At 49.1% G+C, this 27,484-nt stretch overlaps 3 protein-coding genes across 16 annotated transcripts in view; all 3 read right to left on the bottom strand.

The window, feature by feature from the left end:
* Positions 1-142: 142 nt before the first annotated feature.
* LOC104577963 (putative G protein-coupled receptor) lies at positions 143-1,390 on the bottom strand. Its single transcript, XM_010225491.2, has one exon. The coding sequence runs from the start codon at positions 1,370-1,372 to the stop codon at positions 143-145; it is 1,230 nt and encodes a 409-aa protein (XP_010223793.2). The 5' UTR covers positions 1,373-1,390.
* A 1,966-nt stretch (positions 1,391-3,356) lies between these two features.
* PARP3 (poly(ADP-ribose) polymerase family member 3) lies at positions 3,357-7,117 on the bottom strand. 2 transcript variants are annotated; one of them, XM_088526468.1, is made up of 10 exons: positions 6,938-7,117; positions 6,474-6,599; positions 5,961-6,152; positions 5,531-5,666; positions 5,014-5,240; positions 4,674-4,823; positions 4,346-4,423; positions 3,915-4,092; positions 3,601-3,747; positions 3,357-3,526 (listed from the first exon to the last, which is right to left on the bottom strand). In XM_088526468.1, the coding sequence occupies exons 1-10, from the start codon at positions 7,115-7,117 to the stop codon at positions 3,357-3,359; spliced, it is 1,584 nt and encodes a 527-aa protein (XP_088382594.1). The 2 variants fall into 2 exon arrangements, with proteins under 2 accessions (XP_088382594.1, XP_010223792.2); XM_010225490.2 differs by having other exon boundaries at positions 5,967-6,152.
* Positions 7,118-12,193: 5,076 nt separating this feature from the next.
* The window catches only part of PBRM1 (polybromo 1), a 51,420-nt gene continuing 36,129 nt past the window's right edge, over positions 12,194-27,484 (bottom strand). For 9 of the 13 annotated variants that reach the window (XM_088527375.1, XM_088527355.1, XM_088527380.1 and 6 more), the window contains 7 exons: positions 27,254-27,437; positions 26,628-26,838; positions 23,701-23,902; positions 16,009-16,164; positions 13,605-13,675; positions 13,058-13,274; positions 12,194-12,704 (listed from right to left, as the gene is read on the bottom strand). In XM_088527375.1, coding sequence (XP_088383501.1) covers positions 12,532-12,704; positions 13,058-13,274; positions 13,605-13,675; positions 16,009-16,164; positions 23,701-23,902; positions 26,628-26,838; positions 27,254-27,437 — 1,214 coding nt within the window. In that variant the 3' untranslated portion in view covers positions 12,194-12,531. The remainder of the gene's footprint in view (positions 12,705-13,057; positions 13,275-13,604; positions 13,676-16,008; positions 16,165-23,700; positions 23,903-26,627; positions 26,839-27,253; positions 27,438-27,484) is intronic. The other 4 variants (XM_088527393.1, XM_088527408.1, XM_088527416.1 and 1 more) reach the window with 1 other exon arrangement.

Below are 27,484 nucleotides of genomic sequence, written 5' to 3'. Positions count from 1 at the left end.
CAGGCTCCTTCCTCTGCAATAAGCTTGGAGAGGAGGGCAAAGCCCAGACAAGGACCCTTCCAAACCCATGATGGGATGAAACCAGTCTGTTCGGGCTCCCTGCCCTCCCGCCCTGCATGGCAGAACAGGGCTCCCTGCTCCCTCAGCTGCTCTCCTCGGGCACTTGACCTGGGATGGGAAAATCCGTCCTGGTCTGGTCCAGCCTGTTCCTGGGGCTGGAGCTGATGCAGCTAGAGCGGGTCTCCAGCGTGCACGTTGCTCTCTGGAGGAACTGCAGGAAATTCTCCTGGATTGAGGCCTCCGAGACTGAGAGACACAGCTCCTGTCCCAGCGGCCGGTTGAGACAGCTGCGCCCAAACCGGGCCAGCTCCTCTCGGATCTGGCGATTAAGCAGCCCGTAGAAGAAGGGGTTGATGGCAAAGGAGGAGTAGGCGAGCCAGGTGACCACCATCTCCCCATGCACCTCACCCCCCGTGTCAGCAGTGACAGAGGAGTGCAAGTGGAAAGCAAAAAAGGGCAGCCAGCAGCACAAGAACTGTCCCACAATGAGGAGCAAGGTGAGAATCGCCTTGTTACCTCCCAGAAAGCGCTCTGGGGTCATCCTGGGCAGCGGCAGGTTCCTGGTGGTGATGATGGTCAATTGGCTGGCAATGGAGTCAGATCGGGGCCTGGGTGCAGCTGCCCGTGCTGGTGCAGGCACCTGCTGCAGGGAGGCCATCCGCGCCACACGGTAGATACTGCAGTAGACAGCAAAGATGATGATGGTGGGCAGGATGAAGCAGGCAATGCTGAAGATGACCACAAAGACCTTCTTGTGGGCTCCTGGGCTCCAGTAGACTGTGCATCGGCTGGCGCTGGTGGCCCCGTTGGCCTCTGGCCAGCCCACCAGTGCCAAGATGGTCATGAGGGCTGATTTGACCCAAACAAAGACCACTCCAGCCACAGCCAGCCTGATGGTCATCTTGACCTCATACCTCATAGGGTGGACAATGTAGTAGTACCGCTCCACGCTGATGATGGAGATGGTGAGGATAGAGGCGCTGATGAAGCAGACATTCAGGAATATCAAGGTCTGGCACTCAGCAATACTGTAGATGACCTTGTTGAAGCAGGAGGAGCTCGAGATGATCCCCAGGGGCATGAGGAAGATGGCAGAAAGAAGATCAACCAGGCAGAGATGACAGACAAAGATGAACTTCCTGAGAAGAGGAGTTTTGAGAATGACGATCATCACCACGGTGTTGGCCACCAGGGCAGTGACAGTGAGCAGGATCATGCAGAGAAGACCCACCACCTCCTGGAACGTGGACTGCTCCGAGACAGAGGGTTCCTCTAGGCTGTGCGTGGTGTTCAGCCCCATTTGGTTTGCCATTCCCCCTGAGGGCTAAGCCAGCAGCTCCTGCACCTGAGCAGCAAGAATTATTTGTCTCTGTCCCTTAGATAAAAGTGCTGCCACAAGCATGGTCACCATCTTCTCCACCAGCAGGTTCCTTATCTGTTGAGGAGGGGAGAGGCATGAAAGAGAAGCAGCAAATTGAGGAAAAGCCACAGGGAAACCCAGCAATGATATCCAAGCTGATGCGAATGCCCCAAAGGTGCTGGAGCAAGCAGAGGTCCAGGAGAGCCCCTGCAAGCCTAAGGCCAGAGGCCAGTCTGTCCTCTGGCTGGCGTAGGACACCTGCCAGGGACACCCCTAGGACCCACGCCAGGTTTACACCCCTTTCCCCTTCTTGCTGGCACTTGCTGAACAGAGGCAGTCCCGGAGGAGCAGCAAGTGAAGCCGCCTGCTCCTGTGCCTTGAGCGGCCCCGGCAGAGCCCCCATAGCCCCGGCAGAGCCCCCACAGCCCCAGCAGAGCTCCCGCAGCCCTGGCAGAGTCCCCATAGCCCCAGCAGAGCCCCCAGAGCCCCGGCAGAGCCCCCATAGCCCCAGCAGAGCCCCCATAGCCCCGGCAGAGCTCCCGCAGCCCTGGCAGAGCCCCCATAGCCCCGGCAGAGCCCCATAGCCCCAGCAGAGCCCCCATAGTCCCAGCAGAGCTCCCGCAGCCCCGGCAGGGCCCCTCGTCCCTGCTCCACAGCTCCGGCTGCCCTCCCTGCTCCCGAGCTTCCCGGGGGTGTCTCCAGGGTACCTGTGCTCCCCCGGAGATGAGAGACGCTCCCCTTCTCATCAGGCTGCTGTGGACAGTCCTTTTGGACAGCATTACTCCAACAGTAGCAGCAGGTCCCCGGCCCCAAGCAACGCCGTGTTCCCCGCTCCCTGTTGCTGCTACTCGTTAGTCATCTTGTTTGCACGCAGCCGGCGAGCTGCGGATGGCACCGGCTGTCACTTCTGGGCTCTGCCTGCCCTTTGACAGCAGTCACAGTCCCACGGAGACAGCTGCTGGCTCCTAGCAGCACGCGGGCGCGCGGGGACCAAGGCCACCGAGCCACTGCGTCCTTGCCACGCACCCCAGACCCGGCATGGCAAAGCACAGCAAGCGGCCTGAACGCGGCCAGGGAGGGGGTCTGCGTCCGGGCGCCTCCCTAGCCTGGCTGCCACTGAGCTCAGCCTGCTCCTGCTCCCGGGGCTCTCCTCCCGACGGTCGTGGTCAGACCTATGGGCACCTGGGAGAGGGCTGTGCCATATCCACACCTCCAGCGTGTGGATGCTCTGGAGATGTCACCTGGGCCGTGCAGGCAGGAGGCACCCTGCCCCGGCACCACTGTCACCCTGAGGCAGCCCCAGCACAGGCTCAGCTGGAGCCCGCGGCAGGATGCACGGAGCCCTTCCCTGTGCCGCGCTTCCCTTCCCCGCGCTGTGCCCAGGTGGCACGCAGGACAGCATGGAGCAGAGCCCGGCATGGCTCCAACCAGCACGCGGCCTCTGTCCCTGCGAGCTCCGAATCCCATGGCACGGCTCAGCGAGGGATGAGCTGCTCCGTGCCAAAGCGCCGTGCCCACGCAGGGCAGATGGACAGCAGCGCGCCTCGCTCATCCTCCTGCCTCCGTAGCTCTTGGGACATGGTGACGGGCAGCAGCCACCTGCCTCCCCAGGGCAGCAAGGGCGGCAGCTGGCCCTGCCGCCCGCTCGCATCTTAACTCTTGAGGCACCAGGTTGCCGCGGCCACCCCTGCACAACCCCCTGCCCGCGTGTTGCTCAGCACCGCCAGCACCTCCCTGCCCTGCAGTCAGACACCCGTGCTGCCAGTCCGAGCCCTGGCATCTTTATTTTCATCTGTAGCAGGTTGGGAAGCTCTGGCCCCACAGCCGCCTGTCACCTGCACAGGGTGACCACAAGGACCGGAGCTCTGCACTCCAGGTAACCAGGTTGGAGCCACCGGCTGCCATCAGGATCTGGGCACCGGGTGCCCAGGCGCCCTCAGAAGCGGAGCTGGATGAGGTAGCGGATACGACACTGGCTTTCCTGGTAAATGAGGTACTCGCTCTGGCTGAAGGAGGAGTCCTTGTAGGCGGGCATGGCGATGGGCTTGCCCTGGCACACCAGCACCTTCCTGCCATCCAGCAGCACCTCCTCATCCTGCGCTGGGTCTGGACAAGAGGACACCTGCCACGTCAGGCACGAGCCCGGCCTCTCCTGCAGCCCCCTCATGCCCGGGGCTCACCTGGCTCTGTCCGGCCGCAGGCCAGGACGCTGTCGTAGCCGGCCGGTGGCCGACACAGTGCGGGGTCATCCTGCGTGATGCGATACGGCTCGCCCAGGGCCACCTCGCTCAGGAACATGATGCCGACCCGCTGGGACGTGTAGCGCACTGTCCGTCAGGAGGGAAGAGGGCACCAGCCCCAGTGTTGCCATCTGGCTGTGCCAGCCGCCTGGGATGCCCAATGGCCACCCAGGGGACAAGCAAGGGGAGCTGGGCTTGTGTCAGCCCTGCGGGCACCCCCAGGAGTGGAATTCAGGCTGTCCCAGGGCCCTTACCGTAGCCGGCTGACTTGCTGTTCTCTGAGGCAAAGTAGATGCCCTTGCCCACACGCCCACCCGAGTGGGGCATGATGCGCAGCCCGCTCTTCAGGATGGCCGCGATCACCGCCACGTTGGTGCCGTGCCAGAGCAGGCGCCGGTGCTCCAGGTGGCTGTGGGCCTTGAAGAGCTCATCCTGCAGAGATGCCCTGCTCAGAGCAGCCGCAGAGGCAGGGGCAGCTGCCCACCTGCCCTAGCTCTGTCCCATCCCCATCCTGCAGGCTTGGGGCAGAGAAGAGGGATATCCGAGGTGCCCGTTTGCCCTCAGCCATCTGGGCTCAGGCCTCCCCAAGCCATCAGCGTCAGGACACGCGGGTGCAGTCCCCAGGCCGGGGGCAGAACCAGGGTGCCCGACTGCAAGGCAGGAATGGGCGGCCCCTCCTGCTCACCTCGCCCTCTCGGGCCACCTCCCAGATGTTGAGGACCTGGAGCTTGTTCCCAGTCTGCACAATGTAGTTCTCGATCAGCTGCGAGAGAGGGAGCCAGAGAAGCAGAATCACTGCAGGGAATCAGCAGGTCCCCCAGCGATGCCCACTGTCAAGCTGGCGTGCCATCCCGGTCCAGCCCGCGCCCTCCACGCCGTGGAGGGGGACGAGCACCAAGGAACTCCCTGCTGCCCCCGTTGCTCACTGTGCAAGGTTGGTGAGAGAGGGATCCGGTGCCCCCAGGCCCTGCCAGGTCCCCCCTGTCCAAGGGACGCTGCGGCAGGAGCTGTACCTTGTACTCCCGGGAGGAGGGCTCCAGCAGGGAGAGCTGGCAGCAGAGCAGGGCGTAATCCTGATCCAATGGGTGAGGCACCTCTTCCTCCTCTTCCTCTTTCGCTTTCTGCGCCTGCAGGCTCTGCGCCAGCTCAATGTCAGCCAGCACCTGCCAGGCACCAACCACGGGCATCACTGCCAGAGCTCGGCATGGCCATGGCCCTCCTCTGCACCACTGCTGCTGGGCACCACACGGAGCGCCTGTCCCGTGCCAGCCACAGAACCTCCCTCCCCCCGGCACAACATGCCACCCCGCTGGGTGCCAGGCACCGGTGGGCACGGGGCAGCGGGCGCCTCACCAACAGCATGTCCTTCTTGGCACGCAGCAGGCTGTGGGAATCGATGGGGGGCGGCCGTGCCCGCCCGAAGTTGTGGGGAACGATGGTGTAGAAGCGGGAGGAGAGCTCCTGCAGGTGGGGGGCACTGGCCGGCTGCTCCCGCAGCGCCGCCTCCAGCTCTTCCAGCGCCTCAAAGCCCCTGGCGATCTGCTGCTTGCTCAGCTTCCCCAGGGGCATCTTCTTCACATCTGGCCGGGAGAGGGCAGGGAGGACTCTGTCAGCCCCTCTGCCCCCCTCATGCCCTCTCCATTGCCCCATGGTTCTTTCTATGCCCAAGGATCTCAACTATTGCCACAGGCACCCACGGCTCCAGAGCAGGTCCTGTCCTGCCCGGGCACAGCCCATGGGCTTCTGCCAGTGCTTGGGCTACTGGAGGTGGTGCTCCTCCAGCGTGTCCACCTCATCCAAGGGCCCTCCCCAGCATCCCACCTTCAGCCTCAGGGCACAGCCCCCAGGGTCTCCCCACCAAACCAGGTACCAATGTTCATGGTCTGCATGGCATCTCGGAACATGTCGTTGCTGAAGATGAGGGAGACCAGGTCCTGCGTCGCTTTGTCCAAGGTGCAAGGCAGGACCCGCTTCTTGCAGACCTTGGCCCCATCCACGTCATCCACCTGTGGGCACATGTGTAGACCCCCAACCTCGCTGTGACCCCACGGGGACCAAGGCATGGGCTGCTACTCCGGAGAGGAGCAGAGCTGGGCCTCTGTGCGAGCAGAGGGATGAGCAGATGCTGCTCCCCCTTTCCAGGCCTGGTATCCCAAGGAGGGACCCTGATGTCCCTCAAGAAGGATCCTAGTTTGACTCCCCCATATTCAGCCCACCACCCCAAATCCCTGCCCACCTCTGTGCCCAGGGGCCGGGTGTGAGGAGCATAGGCCACCCAGCGCCAGGCGCCTCGCGCTCACCTTGACAGAGACCTCCGCCTCCTGGGCTCCCCCCGGCTGCACCTCGATGAGCGTGTACTTCCCCGCATGCGCCACAAAGTTTGCCCTCTCTGCCCAGTTGTTCTTGGTCTTCTCCCGAAACTTCTTCTCAAAGTCCTTCTTGGCGGCTTCCAGGGAAGTGAAGGGCACGAGCTTGTTCTGGCCCACCTCCCCCTGGCAGCACAGGCACCCATCAGGATGTCACCCCGTGCGGTGGGTTGCCCACGAGGCCCGTTCGGCACGGCAGGATCATTCCCAGTGCCATGGCTACCTGCATGCTCCAGTGCCACATGTGGCTCTGCTCCCCTGGTGGGGTTTGGCACAGGCTACACTGATGGAGCAGCTCTGAGCAGCAAACCCATTTTTGAGGTAGCCAAAGACACAGCAGGGCTATGAAATCCCACGGCTCAGAGGTGCCCTCCCACAGGGCCCCCAGCACAGGGACTGTGTGGTGGCCAGGGCTCCCTGCGACCAGGGTGGTGGGTGCAGACTCACCACGCGGCCCCAGTGGTTCCAGGTACTGTAGGCACCGCCGTGCTCGATGAGCTGGATGATGTAAAACTTGTTGTTGTTGGCGCCGATGTCGCTCAGGTTGAGGGTACAGTCATAGTCTTCATAGACCTACAGTGGCACAGATGGGGTCAGCACCTGGGCAAAGCCTTGGGGAGGCATTTGTATGGGACAGGGACTGTGACAGCCTTTGAGGTGGGAGAGGGTTCCCCAAGGGACATCCTAAAGGGGTCCAGTGTGTCTGAAATGGAGAATGGGCCTGTCCTGGTGTTAGCATGGCAGAGATGACCCCAGGATTAGCTGGGGTGTGGGTCACCCTTCTGCTCTGCCCACCTTCCTACTCCTGAGGGACCCAAACCACCACTGCCAGGCAGAAAGGTCCCAGCTCTGCCACGTCCTCGCTGTCTCCCGATGCCCAGGGGCAGGCACAGCCCCTGCCCTGTCCTTACCTGGGCTCCCGCCACCTTGCTCAAGGGACACAGCCCATCAATTGTGGCGGGAGGCTTGTCCTTGGGTGCAGCCTTCAGGGTGGCCAGGGTGGACTGCCAGGGGTCATCCTCCTCCCCGGCCTTGGCTTTCTTGCCTCTGCTTGCTGGCTCCTTGCCCAGGGCTTTGCGCTTGGAGGCCATGGCTGAGGAGCACCTGCAGGGCCAGCACAGGGTTACCGTCTGCCCCAAGGCCCGGGCAGAGCAGAGCAGGAGCCCAGAGACACAGAACTGTCCTTCCCCCGTGTCCTGCCGGCCTGCACCTCCCTCTGCCCTCTCCTATACCCCATGGCCACCACCTGCCTGTCTGGGCGAGCTGTTCCCGAGGGAGCCCCGGAGAGGGACAGGGATCACCCACCTGCCTTCCAGCCCAGCTGCCACAGGGTGCTGGTGCCGGAGGTCCGGGCAGGCAGGCGGTGCCAACGGGGTGCAAGCGCAGGCCAGCTGGGACAAGCTCTTCCCACGCCCTCGGCACTGACGTCCCCGGCAGGCGGGACGGCGACGGAGGGAGGGCACCGCCGGGGGTGTCGCGGGCAGCGGCAGCCCCAGCCCGGCCTCCCGCTCCGTCCTCGCCTCACGCCGCCCCGCTGCACTGCGCAGCCTAACGGGGTTGTGTGAGTCAAGACCTGGCCCGGGTTAAAGTGCAGGCTGCCACTTACCTTGCGCCCAAGGTAAGTGCTCCTCCTGCAGCGGGGCCGGGCCACAGGCTGGGCCGGGAGCCTAGTGTGACATGTTGGCCCGTGGGGGCACCCCCTGTCGCACCCCCGGTTCCGCCTCTGGGAGCAGGGCCAGGACCGGGATGCCCAAAAAAGACTATCCAGGCTCCTCCGGGTGCTCCAGCAGTTCCTCACCCTCTTCCGTCTTTTCAGAGCTCAGAGGTCGCTGCCTGCATCGACCGGCACCTTTACTCTGGGCTCGTGCTTCTCCGCATGAGCGAGCTGCACCCAAGCACAAGCACCCAGCTACAGCGAGGGGCTGTGTCCCCTGAGCAAAGTGCCAGGAGCCAGGGGAAGGAGCGGCAGGGACACTGCGTCCGGTGCGCGAGGTGGGAGCGTCCTGGGCGCCGCTCTGGTCCTGGCCGCGCTGCCTGGGGGCTGCTCTCGGGAGCCGGGGAGCTGGAAGCCGACGCGGATTCCCCTCGGCTGCTGGTTGCGGAGCTCGCCGGGTCTGATGGCGAGCTCGAGGGTGTCGCAGAGGTGGAGGGCGACGCGCGTGTTTGCCGGCTTCTTGAGCTGGAGCCGGGAGCACGAGCAGAGCTGGGAGCTGCCGCCGCTTCTGTGCTGGTGCTGGCGGCATCGGGCGGCTGTGGCTGCACCCTGGGGGCTGTGAGGGCAGGGGGACAGTGAGCAGCATGGCCGCGAGCCCCTGCCTGGCCCTGGCCCTGGCCCGAGCCCGGGGCCGCGGGGCTTTGCCTCTTACCGGGGCCCAGGCCAGCACACTCGTCGCACTCCCAGGTGTCCCTCGTTACTGCGGAGCAGCGCCGGTGCGTCCCCCTGGCTGCGCATGAGCTGCACAGGATGAGCTCCCAGGGCCTGGCCAAGCAAACGGGCTGGTGCTGTGGCAGCCGGGGCTGGCCGTGATGCCGGCAGGGCGACCAAGGCCAAGGGAGCGGATCAGGGCAGCGCCCGGCCCCGCTCCGGCGCTGAGCGCCTGCTCGCGGCGCGACGGCCTCTGCGGCCAGCCCGGCGCGATGTTGTACCCAGAATTTTGCACTAATCAGAATGCTTCACATAGATTAGTGGACCAGATCTCATGTCCTCCTTGATGGCCAACGCACACAGCCGCTCTGAAGCGCTGCTGAAGCTCATCCCCTCGCAGCTGGGCAAGCTCAGCACACCCACAACTGACCCACAGTGTCTGACAGAGAAAGCAAAACACCAAGGACTATCAGAAACAGCTGGTCTCCGCCCTGTGACTTCACCCAATCTTCCAAAGCTGCAAGTTTTGTCAAGGGGGGAGGCTGCTTAAGGAGCAATTCACCCTTTTGATCCAAGCTGTGTTAATTAAATGCAATGCTGGTTCTGGCTGCTTTAAATGCCTTTTTGTCACTAGCAGCTCTTGCAGACTCAGGGTGCCACTATCACTTGATTTTTCTTGCTGCTAGTAACACTAAGGAAATTTTCTATCCTGGTTTTTATTTTGTAAAAGGGGTCTTTTCCAGATTAGTGTGTGCATTTCCTCTATCAGCCAGCTGCACGAAAGCTGGTCCCAAGACAGGTTAACTTCCCGTGTGGAATATTAAGGCTCGCTATTTATTTTTAATTAAGATAGAGGCAAACCGACTGACTGAATTTCATAATCAGTACTGAGCATCTTCCAAATGCACCACACAGTTTTCAAGGTTTACTGCTCATGCTCCTTACGGCTCAATTTTCACCCGTATTTTTCAGCATCGCTGCTCTTCTCACCTCCTTCCAGCCACATCTTGCCCTAACCAGGACAATATAGAAGCTCCTTCCTATAGGTTTTTGCCCACACACACACATGCACGCACAGACCAAGGGCTCGAGTAAAGCTGGATCCGCAACAGCCACAATTACCTGAAATGAAATCCTGACAACGCAAGTCTTGATGGGACACTCAAACCTGGTTAATCCAAAACACTTTGCAAACTATTTTTATTCAAATTAAAAAGACTCAGGTAAACAAACTGATGGTACATACATGTTATAAACCTGGTTATCAGCTTAACTTTGGGAGTACAGAATTTAAGGAAAAGCCAAGCGTGAATTAACCAGGTCCAAAAACATGCCAAATAATCACCAACAACGTTTTGAGTTTTTACACAAACAGTGTATTTTCTCACAGAAGGGAAGGACTGAGAAAGCAAAACAAATAATAAGTGGTCTCCAAGGGGTTTATGAAAATACCGGTCCTAGATTAATCTATTTTTCCACTCTCACAGAAACCAACCATTTCCCATACACACTTTTATTTTAATATGAAAGTTTCATTTACTCCAATACAATGAATGGTGGCGGAAAACAAAAGAGGGATTCAAATACCCAGAAAGAGAAAGAAACAGATAGACAGCTAGACAGACAGGTTTTTTTTTTTTTTTTTTTTTTTTAAACCAGAGTCAGAAAAAAGCTTCTTGTGCTGGTTTTGAATTCTAGACTGTAGCCATTATATCCTAAATTTTCTTGCAATCGACTTGAAATGCCTCCCCTACACAGAGACATGATTTTGAAATAAATAAACGACGCTAAAACAGCTGATTAGGGCCAGCCCAGTGGCTTAGCGGTAGTGCTCTGCACCGCCTTACGGGAGGAGCCGGGATTTTTCCGCACTTCCAGTCTCTCCCGGGCCGGACGGAGCGGCCCGAGCCGGGGCTCAGCTCCTCGGGTGGGAGAGAGCCAGTGCTGCCAGTCTGCTCACCACTGCCCTTCGGATAAATTAAACGGTTCCCTTCTACAGGCTCCTGAGGGAGGCCCATCCAGTCCTCAAGAGAAAATAAATAAAACAATAACTTAACTAAAATTAATCCCAGGTTCTTTGGTGTAATTTGTGTTAATGTTGAGAAATAAGAGAATCTGGTGGTATTAGTACAATCCATGATGGTTCCAAATACTCAAAACTAGCGTTTGCTGCTCAATTCAGTTCCACATCCCGTCTTTGCAGCTAAATATTGCAAAGTCTGTGATAATTCAAATACACTCCAAGATAATGCTGTATATATGGGGAAGGTCTAGGACTATTCCGGTTCTACTTTGTTTAATAAATTTGGTAATTTACCAAGGCCAGTAAGGAATTTCCGTACCACAGGTGCACGACTTGGAGAGTTCAAAATCATCATTTCCCTACACACTGCTTAGCTCCATCTCCTTCCCATGCATTGCACATCTGACCTCACCTGTCCTTAAGGGCCTACTTGTAATTGTAGCGTTTTCCACACAATGACTAGAAAATTGGAGTGGGAGACGAAGAGGAATTCACCAGGATTATTAAATAACAGTTCATACTTGCATATCGCTTCCCTCAACAGTATAAATTACATCACTGAAACAGAACCCAAGGTATCCAGTATTTGAATAAAACATTTAACCTCCTGCCAAATGTATTTTTTTATGCTGCTACACTTTAAAATGTATTTCTACATGATGAACATTTCTAGCAGTCAGATGAAAGCACATCAGTACCTCAGCTCTTTCACTTGGACTGAGTTGCAGTGACAATGTCCTTGCCACCAACTGTTCAAACTGATACTGCTTTCTCACTTATTTAATGAAATAAAAAGTATTCCTTCTTTTGCGTAAAATGAAGTACCATGAAAGGATTTACCTTTAAACTAATAGTTTTGCAGTCCAAAAGGTTGTTTGGTTATGAGGACCGGCAAGGCCTTAGCAGAAAACTTGAAATTTGGCAAGAAGGTCCATACACACCTCACTAATTAAAACAAATGAAAACAAACAAACAAACAAAAAAACACACCACCAAAAAACACTCCGAAGGCTGCAATGCAAGTTCTCTTATTTCTCCAACCTACTAGGTATGCTGAGTTTACACATACAGCAAGTACTTTGTTAAAGCTAGATTTACGCATCAAATGTCTCTCCATCTGCCCTGCAAAACGTTCTTTAAGGTGAATCAAGACACTTAAGGAAAGCACACAAAGATATTCTGCAATACCTGACCATCAAGAGATGTGTGAGAATTTAAAAACATTGCATTACTTCACAAACCTCTCTTCTCTAACTTACCTTCCAAGACCTGGCCAGATCCCAAGCTCTGCAGGACTCCTACAGAGGCCCCTGCAATTGCTTAGGGAACCAGCTTCCCATTCCCACTGCCAGGTGTTAGGCACATCGCAGAACCCCCAGAGCAGCTCGGGGTAGATAAAACATTTCACCTTTCAAGGGCATGCAAAGCACATATATTTTGCTACTAATTTAGGATCATAATGGCCTTGGCTACACAATTAAATAACTGGACAGGATTGGACAACGTCAGCAGGTGGGACACGCTTGTCCCATCCACACCAGCACTTCCATGATCGCTGTGGTTCATTCGGCAGCCTTAGTATTGACTTCAAATTTGATTTCTTTTCCTAGCATCAACACACCCCTTACCTTTAGCTTAATTTCAAGACATCCTCCCTGCTTACATCCAAGTGACATTTCTGCTGGAAGTGGCTAGCACACACAAACACATGTACACACATTCTTCTAAAGATGTAAACTATGACTAATTTCACATTCCATTGTACCAATCTGTAAATACTTTTTGTTTGCTTTTTTCTTTTTTATAAAAACGATGGCATCAGATTCTCAGCAATAAAATATAAGAAAGATGAATCCTCGACTACACTTAACCAATTATGAAATCGCCTTTCAAACAAAGGAAACATATGCAAAAATCTGTGTATTTGATAAAGTCAACTTAATATAACAAAAAGTGAAATATGCTTATTAAAAGTGTCCTTATATAAAAATGGTCTTGCAATGTACAGTAAAATGCAATACAAATTATTGTTGGTTATCTCTCCCCACCCCATAACTAAAACGGCTGCTGTTCCACAAAACTCCTTGTAAGCCGGTATCCAAGAAGCAATTATGCCCTTAAACATTTTCGATGTTGTAGGCCTGGCGGATGTTGAGGGTGTCTCGCAGCATCAAGTCTCGAAGCCGCCACAAGGCATCGGCCATGGTGGTGTGAGCCCCTTTGCTCTTCAGCCAGTGCGAGGGGAGACGGCTCTCCTGCTCCTTGGAGAGGTGGACGTCCCGTCTTCGTGCTGAAAAGTCAAGGAACGGAGCAGTTATCTGCTGGTTTGCTTAAATTTGTCCTGCCTCTGGTATTTACCACAATTACTAGAAAAAGCAGAATATCACCCTACGGTATTTTTATCTCCGTATCTCTGGTATTTGAGCCCATACAAGCGATTCTTAGATTTCCATATCATTAATGGAATTAGCCTGGTGATAACACACACATCTCCAGCATGTCCGATTTGTTTTTAACTACTGCTTGCACAGATACATTTTATTAAATAAACAGATTTATTCAGCATTTTTCATAAGAGCTAAACATACTGACGTGTAGGAGGTAGCATGTTCTGTCAGGAAACACCAGGGTACAAAGCCTTACCTGCAAGGGTCTGGTCCCACTTGCTAATGCTGTTGGACTCAGCACTGAGGCCCTCAATGTATTTCAGATAGGCCTCCGAGTGAAGAAGCCGCTGGGTCTTTGGTGGCGGGGAGACGAACATGGGAGTCGTGGGCTGCTGTATGACCGGCTGCGCGGCCGCGCTCTGGCCGGGATACGGAGGTGGCGCCTGCTGTCCCGGCGGGCCGAGGATTCCTATCTGTAAGGACAAAGTGGGAGAGAGAGCTCATTTTGGGGAACAGTTGAAATGATTCACGTTCCTTTAATGGAAGGAGGAAGGGGCAGGGGAAGGGAGCACTCTCGGAAGACTCTGCACTGGAACCTGGTTAGTCCAGTAGCATTTGATCCCATAAACAGACACACAACCTCTGAGGCTAAGCTATGAAATGGCCCTAAATATCCCTGTGTACGTTTTATTTATGCCCTCCCTGGGAAAGGCAACGTGCATCCCAACGAATCTTAACGGAGATGCTGTTTAGCAGCTAATTTGGAGTCCTACAGCCTCATAAATCATGCAAAAATGATTTACCTGCTGTCCAAAGGGGCTTGCTCCTGGTGCTGGAGTGCCTATCATGGGGGATACGTTTTGCCCTATAACGCCTATATTCCAAAATACAAACAAACAAAAAAAGAATTAGTCTCATTTCAGAGCAGTGTCACATACTGCTTTTTTAATTAAAAAAAATGCTTTGACATTAGTGCTTTTAAGCAGCTGTACTACATTCAGATACCCTCGATTGTCCCAGTAAAAAAAAAAAAAAGGAAAAAAAATTCAAAAGTTTCTGGATGGAAAAAAAAAAAAAAAAAAGAAAGAAAAAAGCCAATGACAACTGTCCAACACTTGCATGTCGACCATTGAATTCATTTAACTAAAGAAAACAGTAGTCTCCTCTTTCTTTGTTATTTAGTTACCACCTAACTAAATCTTTCAGTTCAGAATACAGAACTCCAACTTCACAGAATCTCCCTGGAATCAAAAAAACTCTATCAACGTTTCACCATTTCACTGTGTTCAAGTTTACATTCACTGCAGGAGAAAGTCAAAACATTGCAAAAAAAGAAAAAATCTATTATATGTTTTGTTAACACAAAAAGCTTAAGCTTAAACAGTACTTTATATATATACACACAAGACAAATGAACATTTGGAATAAATTTCAAAAATAAAGAGCATTAGTTTTATCCCCGTTGTTTGGAGTGCAGCAGATGCCAAGTGTCAAACAAAAAAAATACAAATCTAAATGAGAGCCCTGCAGCTCCTGAGAGCTCACATGTAGATGCTTGGGGCTGAACAAATGAGCGCTACTTTTGTGTTTTTCCTTCTATGCCACTTGTCAGAACTAGATATCCTTTCTTTGGAAAGCTGAAAATGTAGTTCAGTCTTTCTAAGAGTTTATTTTGCACATGGTTTTCTACATCAGTGATCAGATGTGACACTGCACTAGATATAGAGGCATATAATGAATGAACCGCCAGCTTATGCAGCCCTTATTTGAAGGCACGTGTGCCAACAGGATGTCATAAGGGCTGATGACAAGGGCTGTGCTGTGCCACAGACCTTCCTTGGTACGAAGTGAAGAGGTTTGGAGGGGAGGAAGCCTCATCCTGCCCAGCAGCAGCGCGTGGCACCTCCGTTGGCTTGCCCAGCCCTGCTCCTCACTACTCCTGTGGTCCTGCAAGCCCCCTGTCCCCTCTCTGTTCTAAACAGCACACACGTGGCCTGTTCCTCCAGTTGGAAAAATAAATGACCTCTGCAGAAGTCATGCATGGCCCTGGGTTCCCCTTCCTGAACAAACAGATGCTGCTTTTTTGGGTTTAAATATCACTGCCTTGCGAGTTGGAGAGGGACTTGCAGACACGTTGTTGTTCTCTGCTGCTGCCTGACACTACAGTGAATCTCACACACCAATGAAGATGCAAGTGGCATACCTAATGCTGATGGATCAAAAAATAATAATAAAGCAAGCAAACAAACAGTTTACATACAGATATCAAGTCCTAACACAGTTTCTGATAAACACAGTTGGAAATGAGGCAGGGGCAGGCAAACAGGATACCACTTTTTGCCTACAGATGAACAGTTTAACTGCTGAACACACAGGATACACATCATCTAAGTGGCCACGTGACATATCAGAGGTAAAAACAAGCCCAAAATAATCAGCAGATAACAGGATGATAGGGCACATAACATTTTCGCCCATAAGAGGAACAGGTTAATGACATTAAGACATTAACAGTGAAAAAAAAATACTAATGAGCTGTCACGGTGCTCATTCAGCTCAGCATTCAACAAGAGTTTGAAAAGCAAATATCAAAGGTACCCTAAATATACTACCAAAAATCAGTGCAAAATTTGGCCACAATAATACAGGGAGCTCACCTTACCCGCACAGTTCTGATTACTCATCTATCTTAAAGGTTCAATGTGAACACTTTTTTATAACAATGTATTAGGATATTGATATAAAGCAGAACGTCTATCTTATTTAAAGACAATCCACTTTTATCTCCTACCTGTGGCCAAGAGGTCTTAAATGACTGCATTTACTTAAGTGCAGTCTGAATACTGAAGAATATTAACATAATGAAAAAGGAGTTGAAAGTCTTATTTTAAGGAATATGGATGCAATTTAGGCGACAAAGAACCGAATAGGCTGAGTTCAGCTTTTCAGACCTCTCATAAACTGAATTATCAGGTGTTTGGATGGAGCAGCATCCTGGTCTGCTGCACGTGCTGTTGTCAGTGGTACCCGTTTGCCTGTACCTCATATACTCAGCAGTTGGTCACGTGTGTTGCAGCTACACAAACCTGTAACGTTCAGAAACCACCAAACGAGCTATGACCGAGCCAAGCTGCGGATAACAACAATGGGTTAAAACGTCGAAAACATGAACATGAAACAAGGAGCGAATGAGGATGACGGTCTTACCGGGTGGTGGGATGCCCGGGATGCCTGGCATACCTGGCGGAAGTTGGTGGGGTGGGGGCACCCCTGGGTGAAGTGGCTGCATGCTGCCCATGCTAACAATGCCATCAACTGGGCCCTGCAAAGGCGGCAGCACCGGTGGATAGCCACTTATCATGCCTTGAAGGACACAACAAATTTCAAACATGCATCAATAACATGCAGTATGATCTACACAGCAAGACATGCACTACCCACAAAAAGGCGCCTTTAGTACGGCAGGACAGTACTACAATTAGTGTCTCGCAAAAAGAAACTGAACAGAAATTAAAAATAATAAAGTTATAAATATGAAACCCTGTACTTCTGATGAATTAGTATTTAGCATGTTTGTATGTTCCTCGTGGGGCAGAAATGCTGAATGTTCAGACATGTTAACACAAAGGATAAACTCAGCCACAATTAAATGTTACTAATGCAAGCAATTTTAATACAGCTTCAAGCTCTGCCATCTGCATACAAGTCACGAGCACGACACTAACTGCACAAGTTTTACATACAGCCCTACTTTGTAAGATAGCTCTGACGAAACCTGAACGGAAAAACCCTTCATTCTTCTGCACTGCATATGCAAAATTAACATATAAAGAGCCTACTACATCATACTTAAAACTAAAAGCTGTGATTTTTTTGTTATTATTAAGCCATGTGCACTGTAAAGGGAATAACACAAATTTTAAACTGTCAGGCTGCAGTGACTTCTCCTGGTTCCTGACTGAAACAAAGGGCTTAAAGAAGCACAGAGTCCCTCAGAGCATTTCACTGTCGGTATTTTCCAAGAGTTTTATAGGAAAAACACAGATTAATGAAAACAGTATTGTGCTGCTGCTCATAATTGTGAGTGAAGAGGATTCAAAACTTGTTCTGTTCTCATTTCTGGTCAAGTTTGCTGCTGTCCGTTAAGTGAACCTAGACAATATATAGGCAGTATCTTCATTAGGTCCTAGACCTTTTAGCTTGCTTGTCCCTCCCCACCACCCCAGCACCATTCTGCTCTCCCTGCTTGTTGGGTTGAATGTTGTCAGAGAACCAAAGAAAGAGCTGGAAAGGCAACGAAGAGATGACAGAGGACAGGAGCAGGTCTGGAGACATGAGAGAAATGCAGATAAACTCACGGGACGCTCTAGAGTCTGCACCAAGATTTGATCTACCAAGTCTTTGTCACACTCTAAATTAGGAATTGAAACGTTCAAAATGGAGATTTCTGGAATAAGGGGCTGAAAACTTGCATCCGTCGTGGCTGCTTGGACCTCAGAGTGGGCCCGGATCGGGGAGCTCCCGAGCACAGGCTCAGCCTGGCAGCTGCTGGGGAAGAGCTACCAGGCGAGAACCCTGAAATGCCAAACTGGGCCCGGAGCGGGCACCGGAAAGATCCAGGACTGACTCCCTCAAGTCACCTCGTGCAGTACACAAGACAACTACACAAACACTGGAGTAGCTTTTATGCATCTGTTCAAAATATCTGGACACTCATTTGTATCTATAGTGAAACTCGTTTGTGCTCCCCCTGCACCTGCGCCCTGGGATTTCCCTGCCCCAAGCTGCAGTTACATCCTCAATTGCTTTACAAATGTTGCTGAGAAGCCCATAAAGGAAAGGAAACCAAACAAACCTGCTTGTGGTCAGGTACAAAAGCCTCTTCCTACATTCACAAGTTAAATATTTACTCCAGGTATTTACTGAAGAAACAGCAAAGTCTCCAGGAGAAAGCGGTTCTTGTAGCTCACCACGAGGTTACATAGCAGCCACTTTAACATCCCACATCCAAGTTTCCACTTGGATTTTACGCTAGTCAGCACTGGCTAACTATGTTCAGCTCCCACAGCAGAGATCTGTCAGTTCTTTGGAATTGCTTGGAATCTCCCCCTCTTTATTTTATTTTTCTTAAACCAAAGCAACGCAAGACTAAATAAGCTTTTGTAACACATAAGTATACAAGCAGCTAGAGCACTGCCTGCTAAAAGAAGTGTAAAGTGCATCTTGCAAAGTGCCCTCGCTGGCCCTAAAGAGAAATAAAGCACCGTGATGAAGCACTTCTAAAAGGGGAAAAGCAAGAGACTGCAGCCTGAACAGAGCTGCAGGACGGAGGATGATTTGGAAGAGGTCTCTGCTGAATAAATAAGATACATCCAGGTAAGACCTGAGGAGACCAAAGGGGCCACAAAGATCCCAAGAGTTTATATAGATGGATCTGACGATCTGCTTGAAGGAAGCGTTTCACGAAGCCAAGAAACCTGAACTCCTGCTTGAATTGCAAGATGATGGTCTCCAATCCGTTTGCTTTGCAGAAGGCTGCCGCGAGAAGGAAGCCAGCATGTACAGAGAGCAGAATGCGTACTTGGAGCAAAGTTTTATGGAAGGATTAATAATATGGATTGCCTGTTAATTGCTACCTCCAAAATAATGGAAAAGTGATCTCATTCAAAAAAAAAAAATGAAGAAAAAAAGAGGAGGATGATATTCCTAGGCTTTCTTGACTGAAATACATTACTCGCATAAGAAGTAACACTGGAGAACTATTTTTTATCTAAATGTATATGTACACACACGTATGTATGTATATATATGCACACACACACAAAACAACTGAAAACAGTTTGGAAGAAAGTCACAGTGCACAACAGATCTGCTGGGTTTTCAAACACTTGTAAGAGCATAAGGAAATGCTACTGTGACCTGGAGAGCACCAACCAACCGAGACCTCTGCCTTCAATATCCATGCAGCCTAGCTGTGCAACGGGCATTTAGGGATCACGATGGGCAACACTTGCAGCTGGGAGCTCCAAGCATGGCCACAGTCTGTGAGATGGGAAAGCAAAATGAAAAAGAAAATATATGGGCTAATAGGAATGTCCTGCGGGGAACACCTAAGCCTAAAACCTCCCAAATCAAAACACCTCCTTAATATATATTATATATGTTCTGGAGCTTTTTACATACTCGGCACTATTTGGACCTTAATGAGGTAACACAATCTAGATAACTTGTTGTAAAATCAGAAATAGGGGAAGAAAAATAACTTGGTGATGCCCCTTCTAGCACATTTTCTCACAGACACAAGGCTGACTCCTCCAAAAGGTTGCACTGCCTCCCCTGCGCATCTCATCCTGGAAACACTTATGCTGCAACCTGGAATTAGAGCTCACAACAAGCACCACCTAATAACAAGGATCCTGGGGAGAAGCTCTCATCTCTCGGCTCTGTCCTGAAAACCACCTGACCAAAAGAGCAGCATTGGGATTTCACGGGTCTTCGCATTGGTGCTAACTCCTGGCCTGCTCTGCTTACCAGCGGGCAGTTCTGCAACCTCACGCTGGGGTTTAAACCTCGGATTGGATTCTGGTTATTTTTGTATCCCTGTTAAAAGCACAAGCCTCCAGCTCTCGCTGGCACTGTGGACACGTGCACTAGGAGGTCAGAGAGGGCTCTCCCTCCGTGCCACTGTGGCCAACGCACCAGCTCTGTAAAACAGAGCCAATAACTGCAAACAGGCCAGAAGCAGAGCCCAGGGCAAAGCCTTCCTCCCGGCGCCCTCATCAGCCTTGAGCAACGCGGGGCCGCCAGGCCGCGAAGCACGAAGGAAGCCAAAGAGGCCGAGCTTATGGATTTACTTTTTTTTTTTTTTTTTTCTCTCCTTCAGTTAAGACCAACGTGACCCAAGAGAGTGTTCAGAGTTATGGAGGGGGTTGATATAGTGGATGAGGAAAAAATGGTCGTAGCTCCTACGTTTTACCTGCAACGGGTGGCAACTGCTGAGTGAGCATTCCCATAGGTGTCGGTGGCGGCACCACCCCCATAAGAGCCCCGACAGGAGTGCCTGCCCGGGGCGAGGGATTCTGCTGCTGTTGCTGTGCTGCTCGCTCTCTCTCCTGCTGCTCAGCAACTTTAGCTGCCCGCTCTGTAAAAGTATTTTTAGATTTTCAGTTCTGCTTCGTAACCCAGAGTTTCAAAAATATCATTGCAAAAGGACTAGCACGACACTGGCATAGTTAAAAGTATCAAGTAGAACAGAGCACTCTTGCTATACCGCATACAGTTGGACTGCGCGTGGCTGCAGCTAAGGCTTGTCGAAAACCTGCCGGGAAAAATATTCCACCGAGTTTTTAAGGTGTTTTTTTTTTTTTCTTTTCTTTTCTTTTTTCTTTTTTTTATTAAAGAAGACAAACGTGATAATAACACCAGTGGTACCAACAAGAAGCAGCAGTCCAGCACTGGGCTCAGTCCACACTAGGGAAACACGGCAAAAAGTTCCCCCTTTCGAGCGCGCTGGCTCAGTTAAAGCACTCGGAGCAAAGGCCACCAGCTGCTCCTGGAGTTACAGCACCAGGTCTGCTAGACAGGCCCTGGAGCTAACAGCAGGGATCACTTGGTGGCCCGTTTTTTTGGGAGGCTACCAATATTTTCACTGCTGATGCAGCTGGAAAGCGGTGGCAAAGCTGGGCAGCATTTGCAACGTTTCCCTAGCGGCGACAGGTCCTTCGTGTTTGGAACATAACAAGCAGCAGTGTGATGAACCAAAAAAAAAATTAAATAATTATATATGCTTTCCCCTGCCACTCTCTGTCAGTTTTGCCCATTCTGGTCCCTCTTGAGCTATTTTTTCGTTTTTTGTTTTCCCCCTTAACTCACATTTGCTGTTCAGTGGAGGGCACGGGTGTCCTTGGTATGATGGATCTGGTCATTATCTCTATGAAGGGTCTCGCTGTGACCCTGCTGCTGGGCTATCTGACCAGTGAATTTGATAGTAGGGGAAGGGTGAGTGGCCATGGGAAGAAGAAAGAAACAAAAAGCCAAACCAACCAACCAAACATGGAGCTCTACCCCGCGCCTACTCGAGGTCCTGTGGGGACATGCAAGCTACGGGGTTGTTGACTCTGAACGTTGTATCCTACTGAAAGCAATGAGCAACGACGAAGAATAAATGAAATGCACACACACCTCCAGCAAGTTTTAGTATCAGTGAGCACAGGGCTAGAAGTCGTCGTGCAGTTGGCGAAAGATGCAAACTGCCACTAAAACAGCAACCAAGGTCCTCCGTCAGACAAGGCTAAGCTGCTCATCGAGGAGATGAAATTACGCATCCTGCCAATGTCACCAGTTTTCCCTGGGATACGACTTCAAACGAGTATCAAACGTTTGTCTCCTGTAGGAGCTCTTTGTGCAGCTTCTAGAACTACATCCATGTGCTGTAAGTCTGGTCCCATTTTTACAGGCATTTCCTTCCTTTCCAGTTCTGGCATTTCAAGAAGTGACGACGACGCACGGGAATTCCTAAATTTGCTACAGGCAACTTGCAAACGACTAAGCACAAAATACATAAGGTATAGTAGATCCTCAAGCAGAAAAACGAAATTAAATCTCTTTAGAGCAGAGCAGGTATTTAGTGAAAAGATGAAATAGCTGTTCTGACTATATATTTTTAGCCAGTTAAAAAAAAAAAAAAAAAAAGAGTTCTGGAAACTCGGTACTGAATGAGAAGTTACTCTAAGCGTCCAGCTTTCTGAGACTTTGGAGCGCTGAGCTTTGAAGAAGGACCCTGCACAGGACAAAGCCTGAGTTTTATCTGGTCTCTCTCCATGTCTTGGCTGGCACAAAACTAACAGATGAAACTTGTAACACTGCCAAAAGGGAAGAGTGGAGGGTGTCAAGAAGTTCAGTCTGGAGCCTTCATCTCAGTGAATCTCATCCCAGGTAATTTCTCTAGGACAGTGCTCGAGATCACAAGCACTGCTAACATTTCCAACACATCTCAAAAGACAGAAAGGAGACCTGCTCCTTTGAGCTTTGCCTTAAAACAGGGTTTTGCCTCATTCTCCACGTACTATTTTATTCTGAGGAGTTAATTGTGCAGGCCTTTCCAATGCAGCCTGTTCTTTGCCTATTGCTAAAAATAAAATTTTATTCTGTGTATATACCAAGTGCACTTTTCAATGGGTCAAAATGGATTTAAAAATGCAAACTACATTTCATCAAACTACAGAAAGGCATTTTTTTCTACCGAGATGTCAAACCTTGCTAGTTTCCTGCTCTCTGTTGCAGTGTCTACCCCAGAGAGCACCTAAGTCTTGAGTTGCGGCAGTGGAGCACAGACTGTCCCTCACATGTGCTAAGCAAACACAGTCTGAACGCTTTGTAATCCCACCCCAGTCACTCAAAGGAAATAAAAGCAAGTCCGGTTCTCAGCAGATACCAAGCCTGAGAAACTGCAGTCCAAAACTCAAAAGTTTTGGAAAATTTTAAGTGAGAAAGAGGATTAAAAAGGAAGCACTTGGGCAATCATGAGCACAGTGGACAGACCCTGTTGCTACTCTTGTGTTACAGCCATGTCTTGCATTGGAAGATGTCGAGCTGCTCTAAGCTACAAAGGGATGACGCGCTAGCCGTCCTACTGCTGGAGACCTAGCCCATGGGAGGGACCTGGCAACATAGAGACACCGCGTGCACCTAGAATGGTGTTAAAGAAAAGGAAAATAGGAAAAAAAAACAAAAAGAGGCTATAGTATATTCACAGAGAAAGAGCATCACCGTTTCCTTTGCAGCGTTTGCAAAGAAAACTCACATGTAGAGGAGTGGTGCTGTGTTACTCTCCAGAGCTGCAAAAAGGTACTACTGCAAATTCAGAGAGGGCTGAGGAGGCCGAGGGTGAGGAGTGATAGCATGCAAACGGCTGGTTTGAAGATGAAGGCTGTCTTTAAGTTATGAGTATGCAAAAAAGCTCCCAAACTTCAGTTTTAAGAGCAAATGTATAACGTAAGAAGGCAATAACTTTCTAGAGTGTTCAAACCTTCCTATCCACAGTAGCATTTTCTTCCAATAAAATTGCAATAGTTGCCTAAAAAAGAAAAGGGGGTTTATATCGGAAAGGTTGATGTATTATTAACTGTAACAGTAAGTCTAGATGCTAAGCCAACATATGTGGTTGGGATAGGGACTGCTTTTAAAGAGCAACTATCTTTTGATCTCGATCAAAAAAGTTGAAGCACAATGATCAATATTAGCAGGAAAGAAAGAAAAAGACAGACAGACAGAAAGAAAGATCTTTCTAAAGTATCTCCTGTATGCAGTATATCTCTAGGCTTACTGAGGATATCAGATCTCTTAATAACACTAGTTACAATTCAAAGACTGAACAGCTGGGACAGGAACATCCCAGCACTGTAACAGATGATGTACTCTCGATTTTATTTCACTAAGTCTTTTTAAGAATCTGAGTTTCAGTTAATCAAAGAACTTCTTTCCTGCTCCCCTGTATGCTTTCTTACCTGCCTCTCAGCTCTGAGGAGCTTCTTGCTTCTGGTTCAAACTCCCCTTTCTTGCTTTAAGAAAACTTTCACAGGCATTCTTTTTCAATTAATTTCCAGCAATTTCCCTCCATGCCCCACACCTGTTACTTTTCCCCCCCCCATTTTCTTTGTCTTTGTTGGCAATTTGTGGCAAAGTCAATTAATCAGTTGTCATAATGATACAGTGAACTACATCGCTTAAATATAGTCCTTGCTCCTCTTCAGTCATCTCTTAATATGAGCGCCTCTTTAAGGTACATCCAGAACATAAATATAAATATCTCCTCTTGTTAACCCTGCCATCTGAATAAAAGCAATGAACATATTTAGAAAGAGAAATGCAGAAGAGATTACAATTTTAGTTTTTATTTACCTTCATATTCTGCTTTCTTGGTTGCTTCCAGGTTTCTCCATTCAGTTCCTACAAGTCTGCTGAGCTCTCCAAAGGAGTAGTCAGGGTGCTGAGCTTTGATTACAGCTCTCATCTCGCTGCTAAATAAGATGTAACCGCTCATGTTGATCTTCCTTTTTGATCCCTCCTTCTTGGCGCTGCCCTTAACAGACTTGGGAGTGGACTGTGAGAAAAAGCAGTGATGACCACAGCGCACAAGAGAGAAGCTTCTCAACATACGAAATTCAAAGTCGTTAAGAAATAGTATTTAAAAGTGTTTCCACGTTTCTCTTGCATACATTTGCATGAGGACCATGCAAACTTACGGCCCTTAAGGAGAGGAGCATCTGCTACTGATAAATGACACCAAAACACACACTTAAGGAAAGCACAATCAAAAAGAATAATAAAATCAATGGTTTCATCCTTTGCAACTCTTACAGATATAAGGGCAATCTCACAATTGAGGCTTCGCTCCTTCCACTCGCCACTGTGAGCCCACCAGTCCAACACTCTTGTCTCGGGCAGAGCTACAAAGCTTCAGCTGTACCCACATGCTTTAAAAGTCCTCTCATTCCTTTAAGCCACGATAAACTCATGCATTCTTGCAGACAGTTTCAGGAATCAGAGTTTAGACTCTGCTGGATTCATTTTCCAACAGCAGCCCATCTTTAATGTTTCCATTGCAAACCTAAAGGAAACACATCTTTTGGGAGGTAACTCTTCAAAGTTCATGATGGAGGAAGTGAAGAAACCCCCTCCACAGGTCTTGAGATGAAACACAGACCAGGCACAGCCAATCTTGGCTTCTGAGGCAAGCCCGCACATGGACTTCCCAAATCAGAAAAGGGAAAAATTCAGAAATATAACTGGCCTTTCATATACCTGCTCTCAGATAGCTGCACATTTATCCCATTGATTCGCCTTGATAGTGCATGCAACAAAGTTTTGATAAAAGCAATCCAAAGTCAAAACCTACTCCTCAGTTTGGAAGGGAAAACAAGGCTTGGAAAAATATCAGAGTTCTGAATTCGGTTCTTCTATTGAAAATTTTTGTATCAGAGATATAAAATTATAGAAAGTATCATTATGGCTGAGAAAAAGCATATAAAAGTGATATGGTGTGGAGTCTCAGGTTTATTTCTTCTCCTGTAGCTTCTAAAACTGAAAATGCAGTTATCTGACTCAAACCAAAAAACTTCTATTGAAAATTTTTGTATCAGAGATATAAAATTATAGAAAGTAGAAGTTTTTTGGTTTGAGTCAGATAACTGCATTTTCAGTTTTAGAAGCTACAGGAGAAGAAATAAACCTGAGACTCCACACCATATCACTTTTATATGCTTTTTCTCAGCCATAATGATAGAGTAAAAAGGGAGAGTTCTAGATCTTCCTTTACTTCAGGTTCTACTTCATGACTAACAACAAACTATGCAGTGGGAAGACTGGCACCCAGCTATTAGTCAAGCCTCACAATCCCACATGTTCACTTGTCTTGATTCCTCGTGCTGGGTGTAAGTGCTTCTCTTGTTATTAGGAAAAAAAAAAAAAAAAAGCTAAAGACAGTGAATACTGCACAAAGCATTTCAAGGACATCTTTAATGTCCATGGATTCCTATTCAACTGCTTTCTGGAGCTCCTCGGCATCACGGTATTATTGTAATAGTTGGTTAATGCCAATATCAATATACTATCTTTCTAATACTGGGCAAGAGTTTTCAGACTATTTATGAATTTAGCATTGCAGAATGAGAGCAGCAAGACAACTCTGCACAGGAAAATGTGCTTGACGGTCTGACCATTGACAAAAAATACTCAAACTAAACGAAAGCTTTCAATTTCATCAACTTTGAATGTCAAGGGCAAAAAAAAAAAAAAGTCAGTTATTTCTATCCAGAGGCCTCATTCTCTTCTTCTACTGTCATTTCACAGTGGATTCAATCCAACAGATATCCGCATTGCTGGTAGAGGTGTCCCAAACTCCCTCCCATTCCCAGCAGGTCGCTCTCACTGTTTCTTTAATGCTGACAATCGTATCATGACAACCTGATGGAAATGGACAAAGGATTTAATTCAGCTGCAAACAATCTTTCTGGTCAGGTTAGTTTTCAGATAAAGCAATTTCACACCCTGCTTCACCTCTCAGTTACATAAACATCAGGGTTTGTGTCACGGACACAGCGAGAGAGGGAAAGCAGACAAAAATGCCCAGGTTGGCAGCAGCAGTGACTCATGCCACATCAAAGTGGCATGTAAACACATGATGATTCCTTGTTTACCTCCCGTGCATTCAACAGCAGACTAATGCCCTAATTTCCAGCACGCTCACCAAGATGCAAAAAAAATTCTGATTACTTTTAACTTTCTACAAATTCTGATTTCCAAGTATGAATGATAATGCAAAACCTACCAGTGATTTACAGTGTCCATATAGAAAAAAAATTTTTGCTCTTTGAAAAGGATGCATAGCTTTTTTTCTAAAAGCTTATCAAAAATGGGACAATTGTTAGCCTTTTTCAAGGCTAAGAATTTCTAAGGCTTAGAAATAGATGCTATGTAAATTGAGAATTCAAATAAAACTCTTGCATATGTTTCACAAAATATTCTTAGTATATTTCTTAGTAAGTGACATCCTACTAATAAGAAACACAAATGTTCTGTGTTATAACCCCACATGATTTCCTCAATGTGCAGGCTTCCTTTGTGAGAATTTAAATGAACTTAGATGTTATAATCACGAATATCATATGGGATATGCTAAAGTTATTCCAAATACTACTAAACTGAAATAGAAATCTCTTTTGTACTTGTGTTAAAATGTTTCTGCTCACCTTTTTTTTTTTTTTTTTTGATTTGAAAAAAGACTGAGGAATACAAAATTTTAAAGCTTTCCTAGGGAAGATCTTTACCTGTGGGGGAGTGTAAGGCATTATATCCAGGTCACTAGCCAAGGGGGTCTGAAGCTGAGGGAGAGAAGGGGTTTCAGTGATGTCACCTTCCTCTTCACCCATCTCTTCTATGTCTTCTTCACCTCCTTCTAACTCAGCAAATTTTGCTTCTAGTTGCTGGATCTTCTTTTCTAGTAGGGGAGATGGCTCCTTCTGAGGAACTATAGGTTTTCTATAAAGCAGAGCAGAAAAGAAAAAGCTGTTATTACTTAAGTTAGAAGCTAATGTTCTTATTTATATCAATGTCCACCAGCTGGAAAGCTCTTTATTACCCATGATGAGGACCTCGGTTTGACAAACATTTTAACTCAATCCCAAGGGATTTACACATCTGATAACAAAATGACCTTTACTGAAGCCTAGATAAGAAAGAGGATATCCACTGATAACAGTGAAACAGCAATGTAAATGCTGATGTTATCTGGACTCCTTCTCAAGACACTGAAATAAAACAAACAAAAAACCCCACCTCCAAAACCTGAAAACTTGTTATTTATCAAATTATTCAGCTTTTACCTTCCCCTACAACCATCATTTCTATATAGAAGCGTTCTCAAGCGATTGCTTCTTTCCCATAACATTTTTACCTAAAGTAGTATATTTCATCATCGACAACTTTCGCGGAGAGTGAAAACCTCTTGAGCCCTTTAAATTTCTTCATTTGTTTGTCACTTTCATTGTAGCGGCTCTCACAAAGAAAAACATCATTTTCGGAGATTTCTGTTGGTCTGCAGGAGAGGAAGTCCTTGAATGACAGAACAGCACATTTTCCTGCAAAAATGAAAGAGCTGAGTAAGGAGGAGGCCACATTTGTGGGC

Source organism: Tinamus guttatus, unplaced genomic scaffold (assembly GCF_059628265.1).
Source record: "Tinamus guttatus ecotype Peru unplaced genomic scaffold, ASM5962826v1 Tinamus_guttatus_pri_ptg000026l, whole genome shotgun sequence".
NCBI lineage: Eukaryota > Metazoa > Chordata > Aves > Tinamiformes > Tinamidae > Tinamus > Tinamus guttatus.
Note: the sequence above shows the minus strand (reverse complement) of the source record. Positions and strands in the feature narration are given on the sequence as shown.

Excerpts from the sequence above, each read along its gene's own strand:
- LOC104577963 (XM_010225491.2), bottom strand. The coding sequence starts at position 1,372 with ATGGCAAACCAAATGGGGCTGAACACCACGCACAGCCTAGAGGAACCC.
- PARP3 (XM_088526468.1), bottom strand. The coding sequence starts at position 7,117 with ATGGCCTCCAAGCGCAAAGCCCTGGGCAAGGAGCCAGCAAGCAGAGGC. Across the intron at positions 4,824-5,013 it reads CCAAGAAGGACATGCTGTTG|GTGCTGGCTGACATTGAGCT; the intron begins GTGAGGCGCCCG and ends GGTGCCTGGCAG. Across the intron at positions 3,527-3,600 it reads CTGCGGCCGGACAGAGCCAG|ACCCAGCGCAGGATGAGGAG; the intron begins GTGAGCCCCGGG and ends CCTCTTGTCCAG.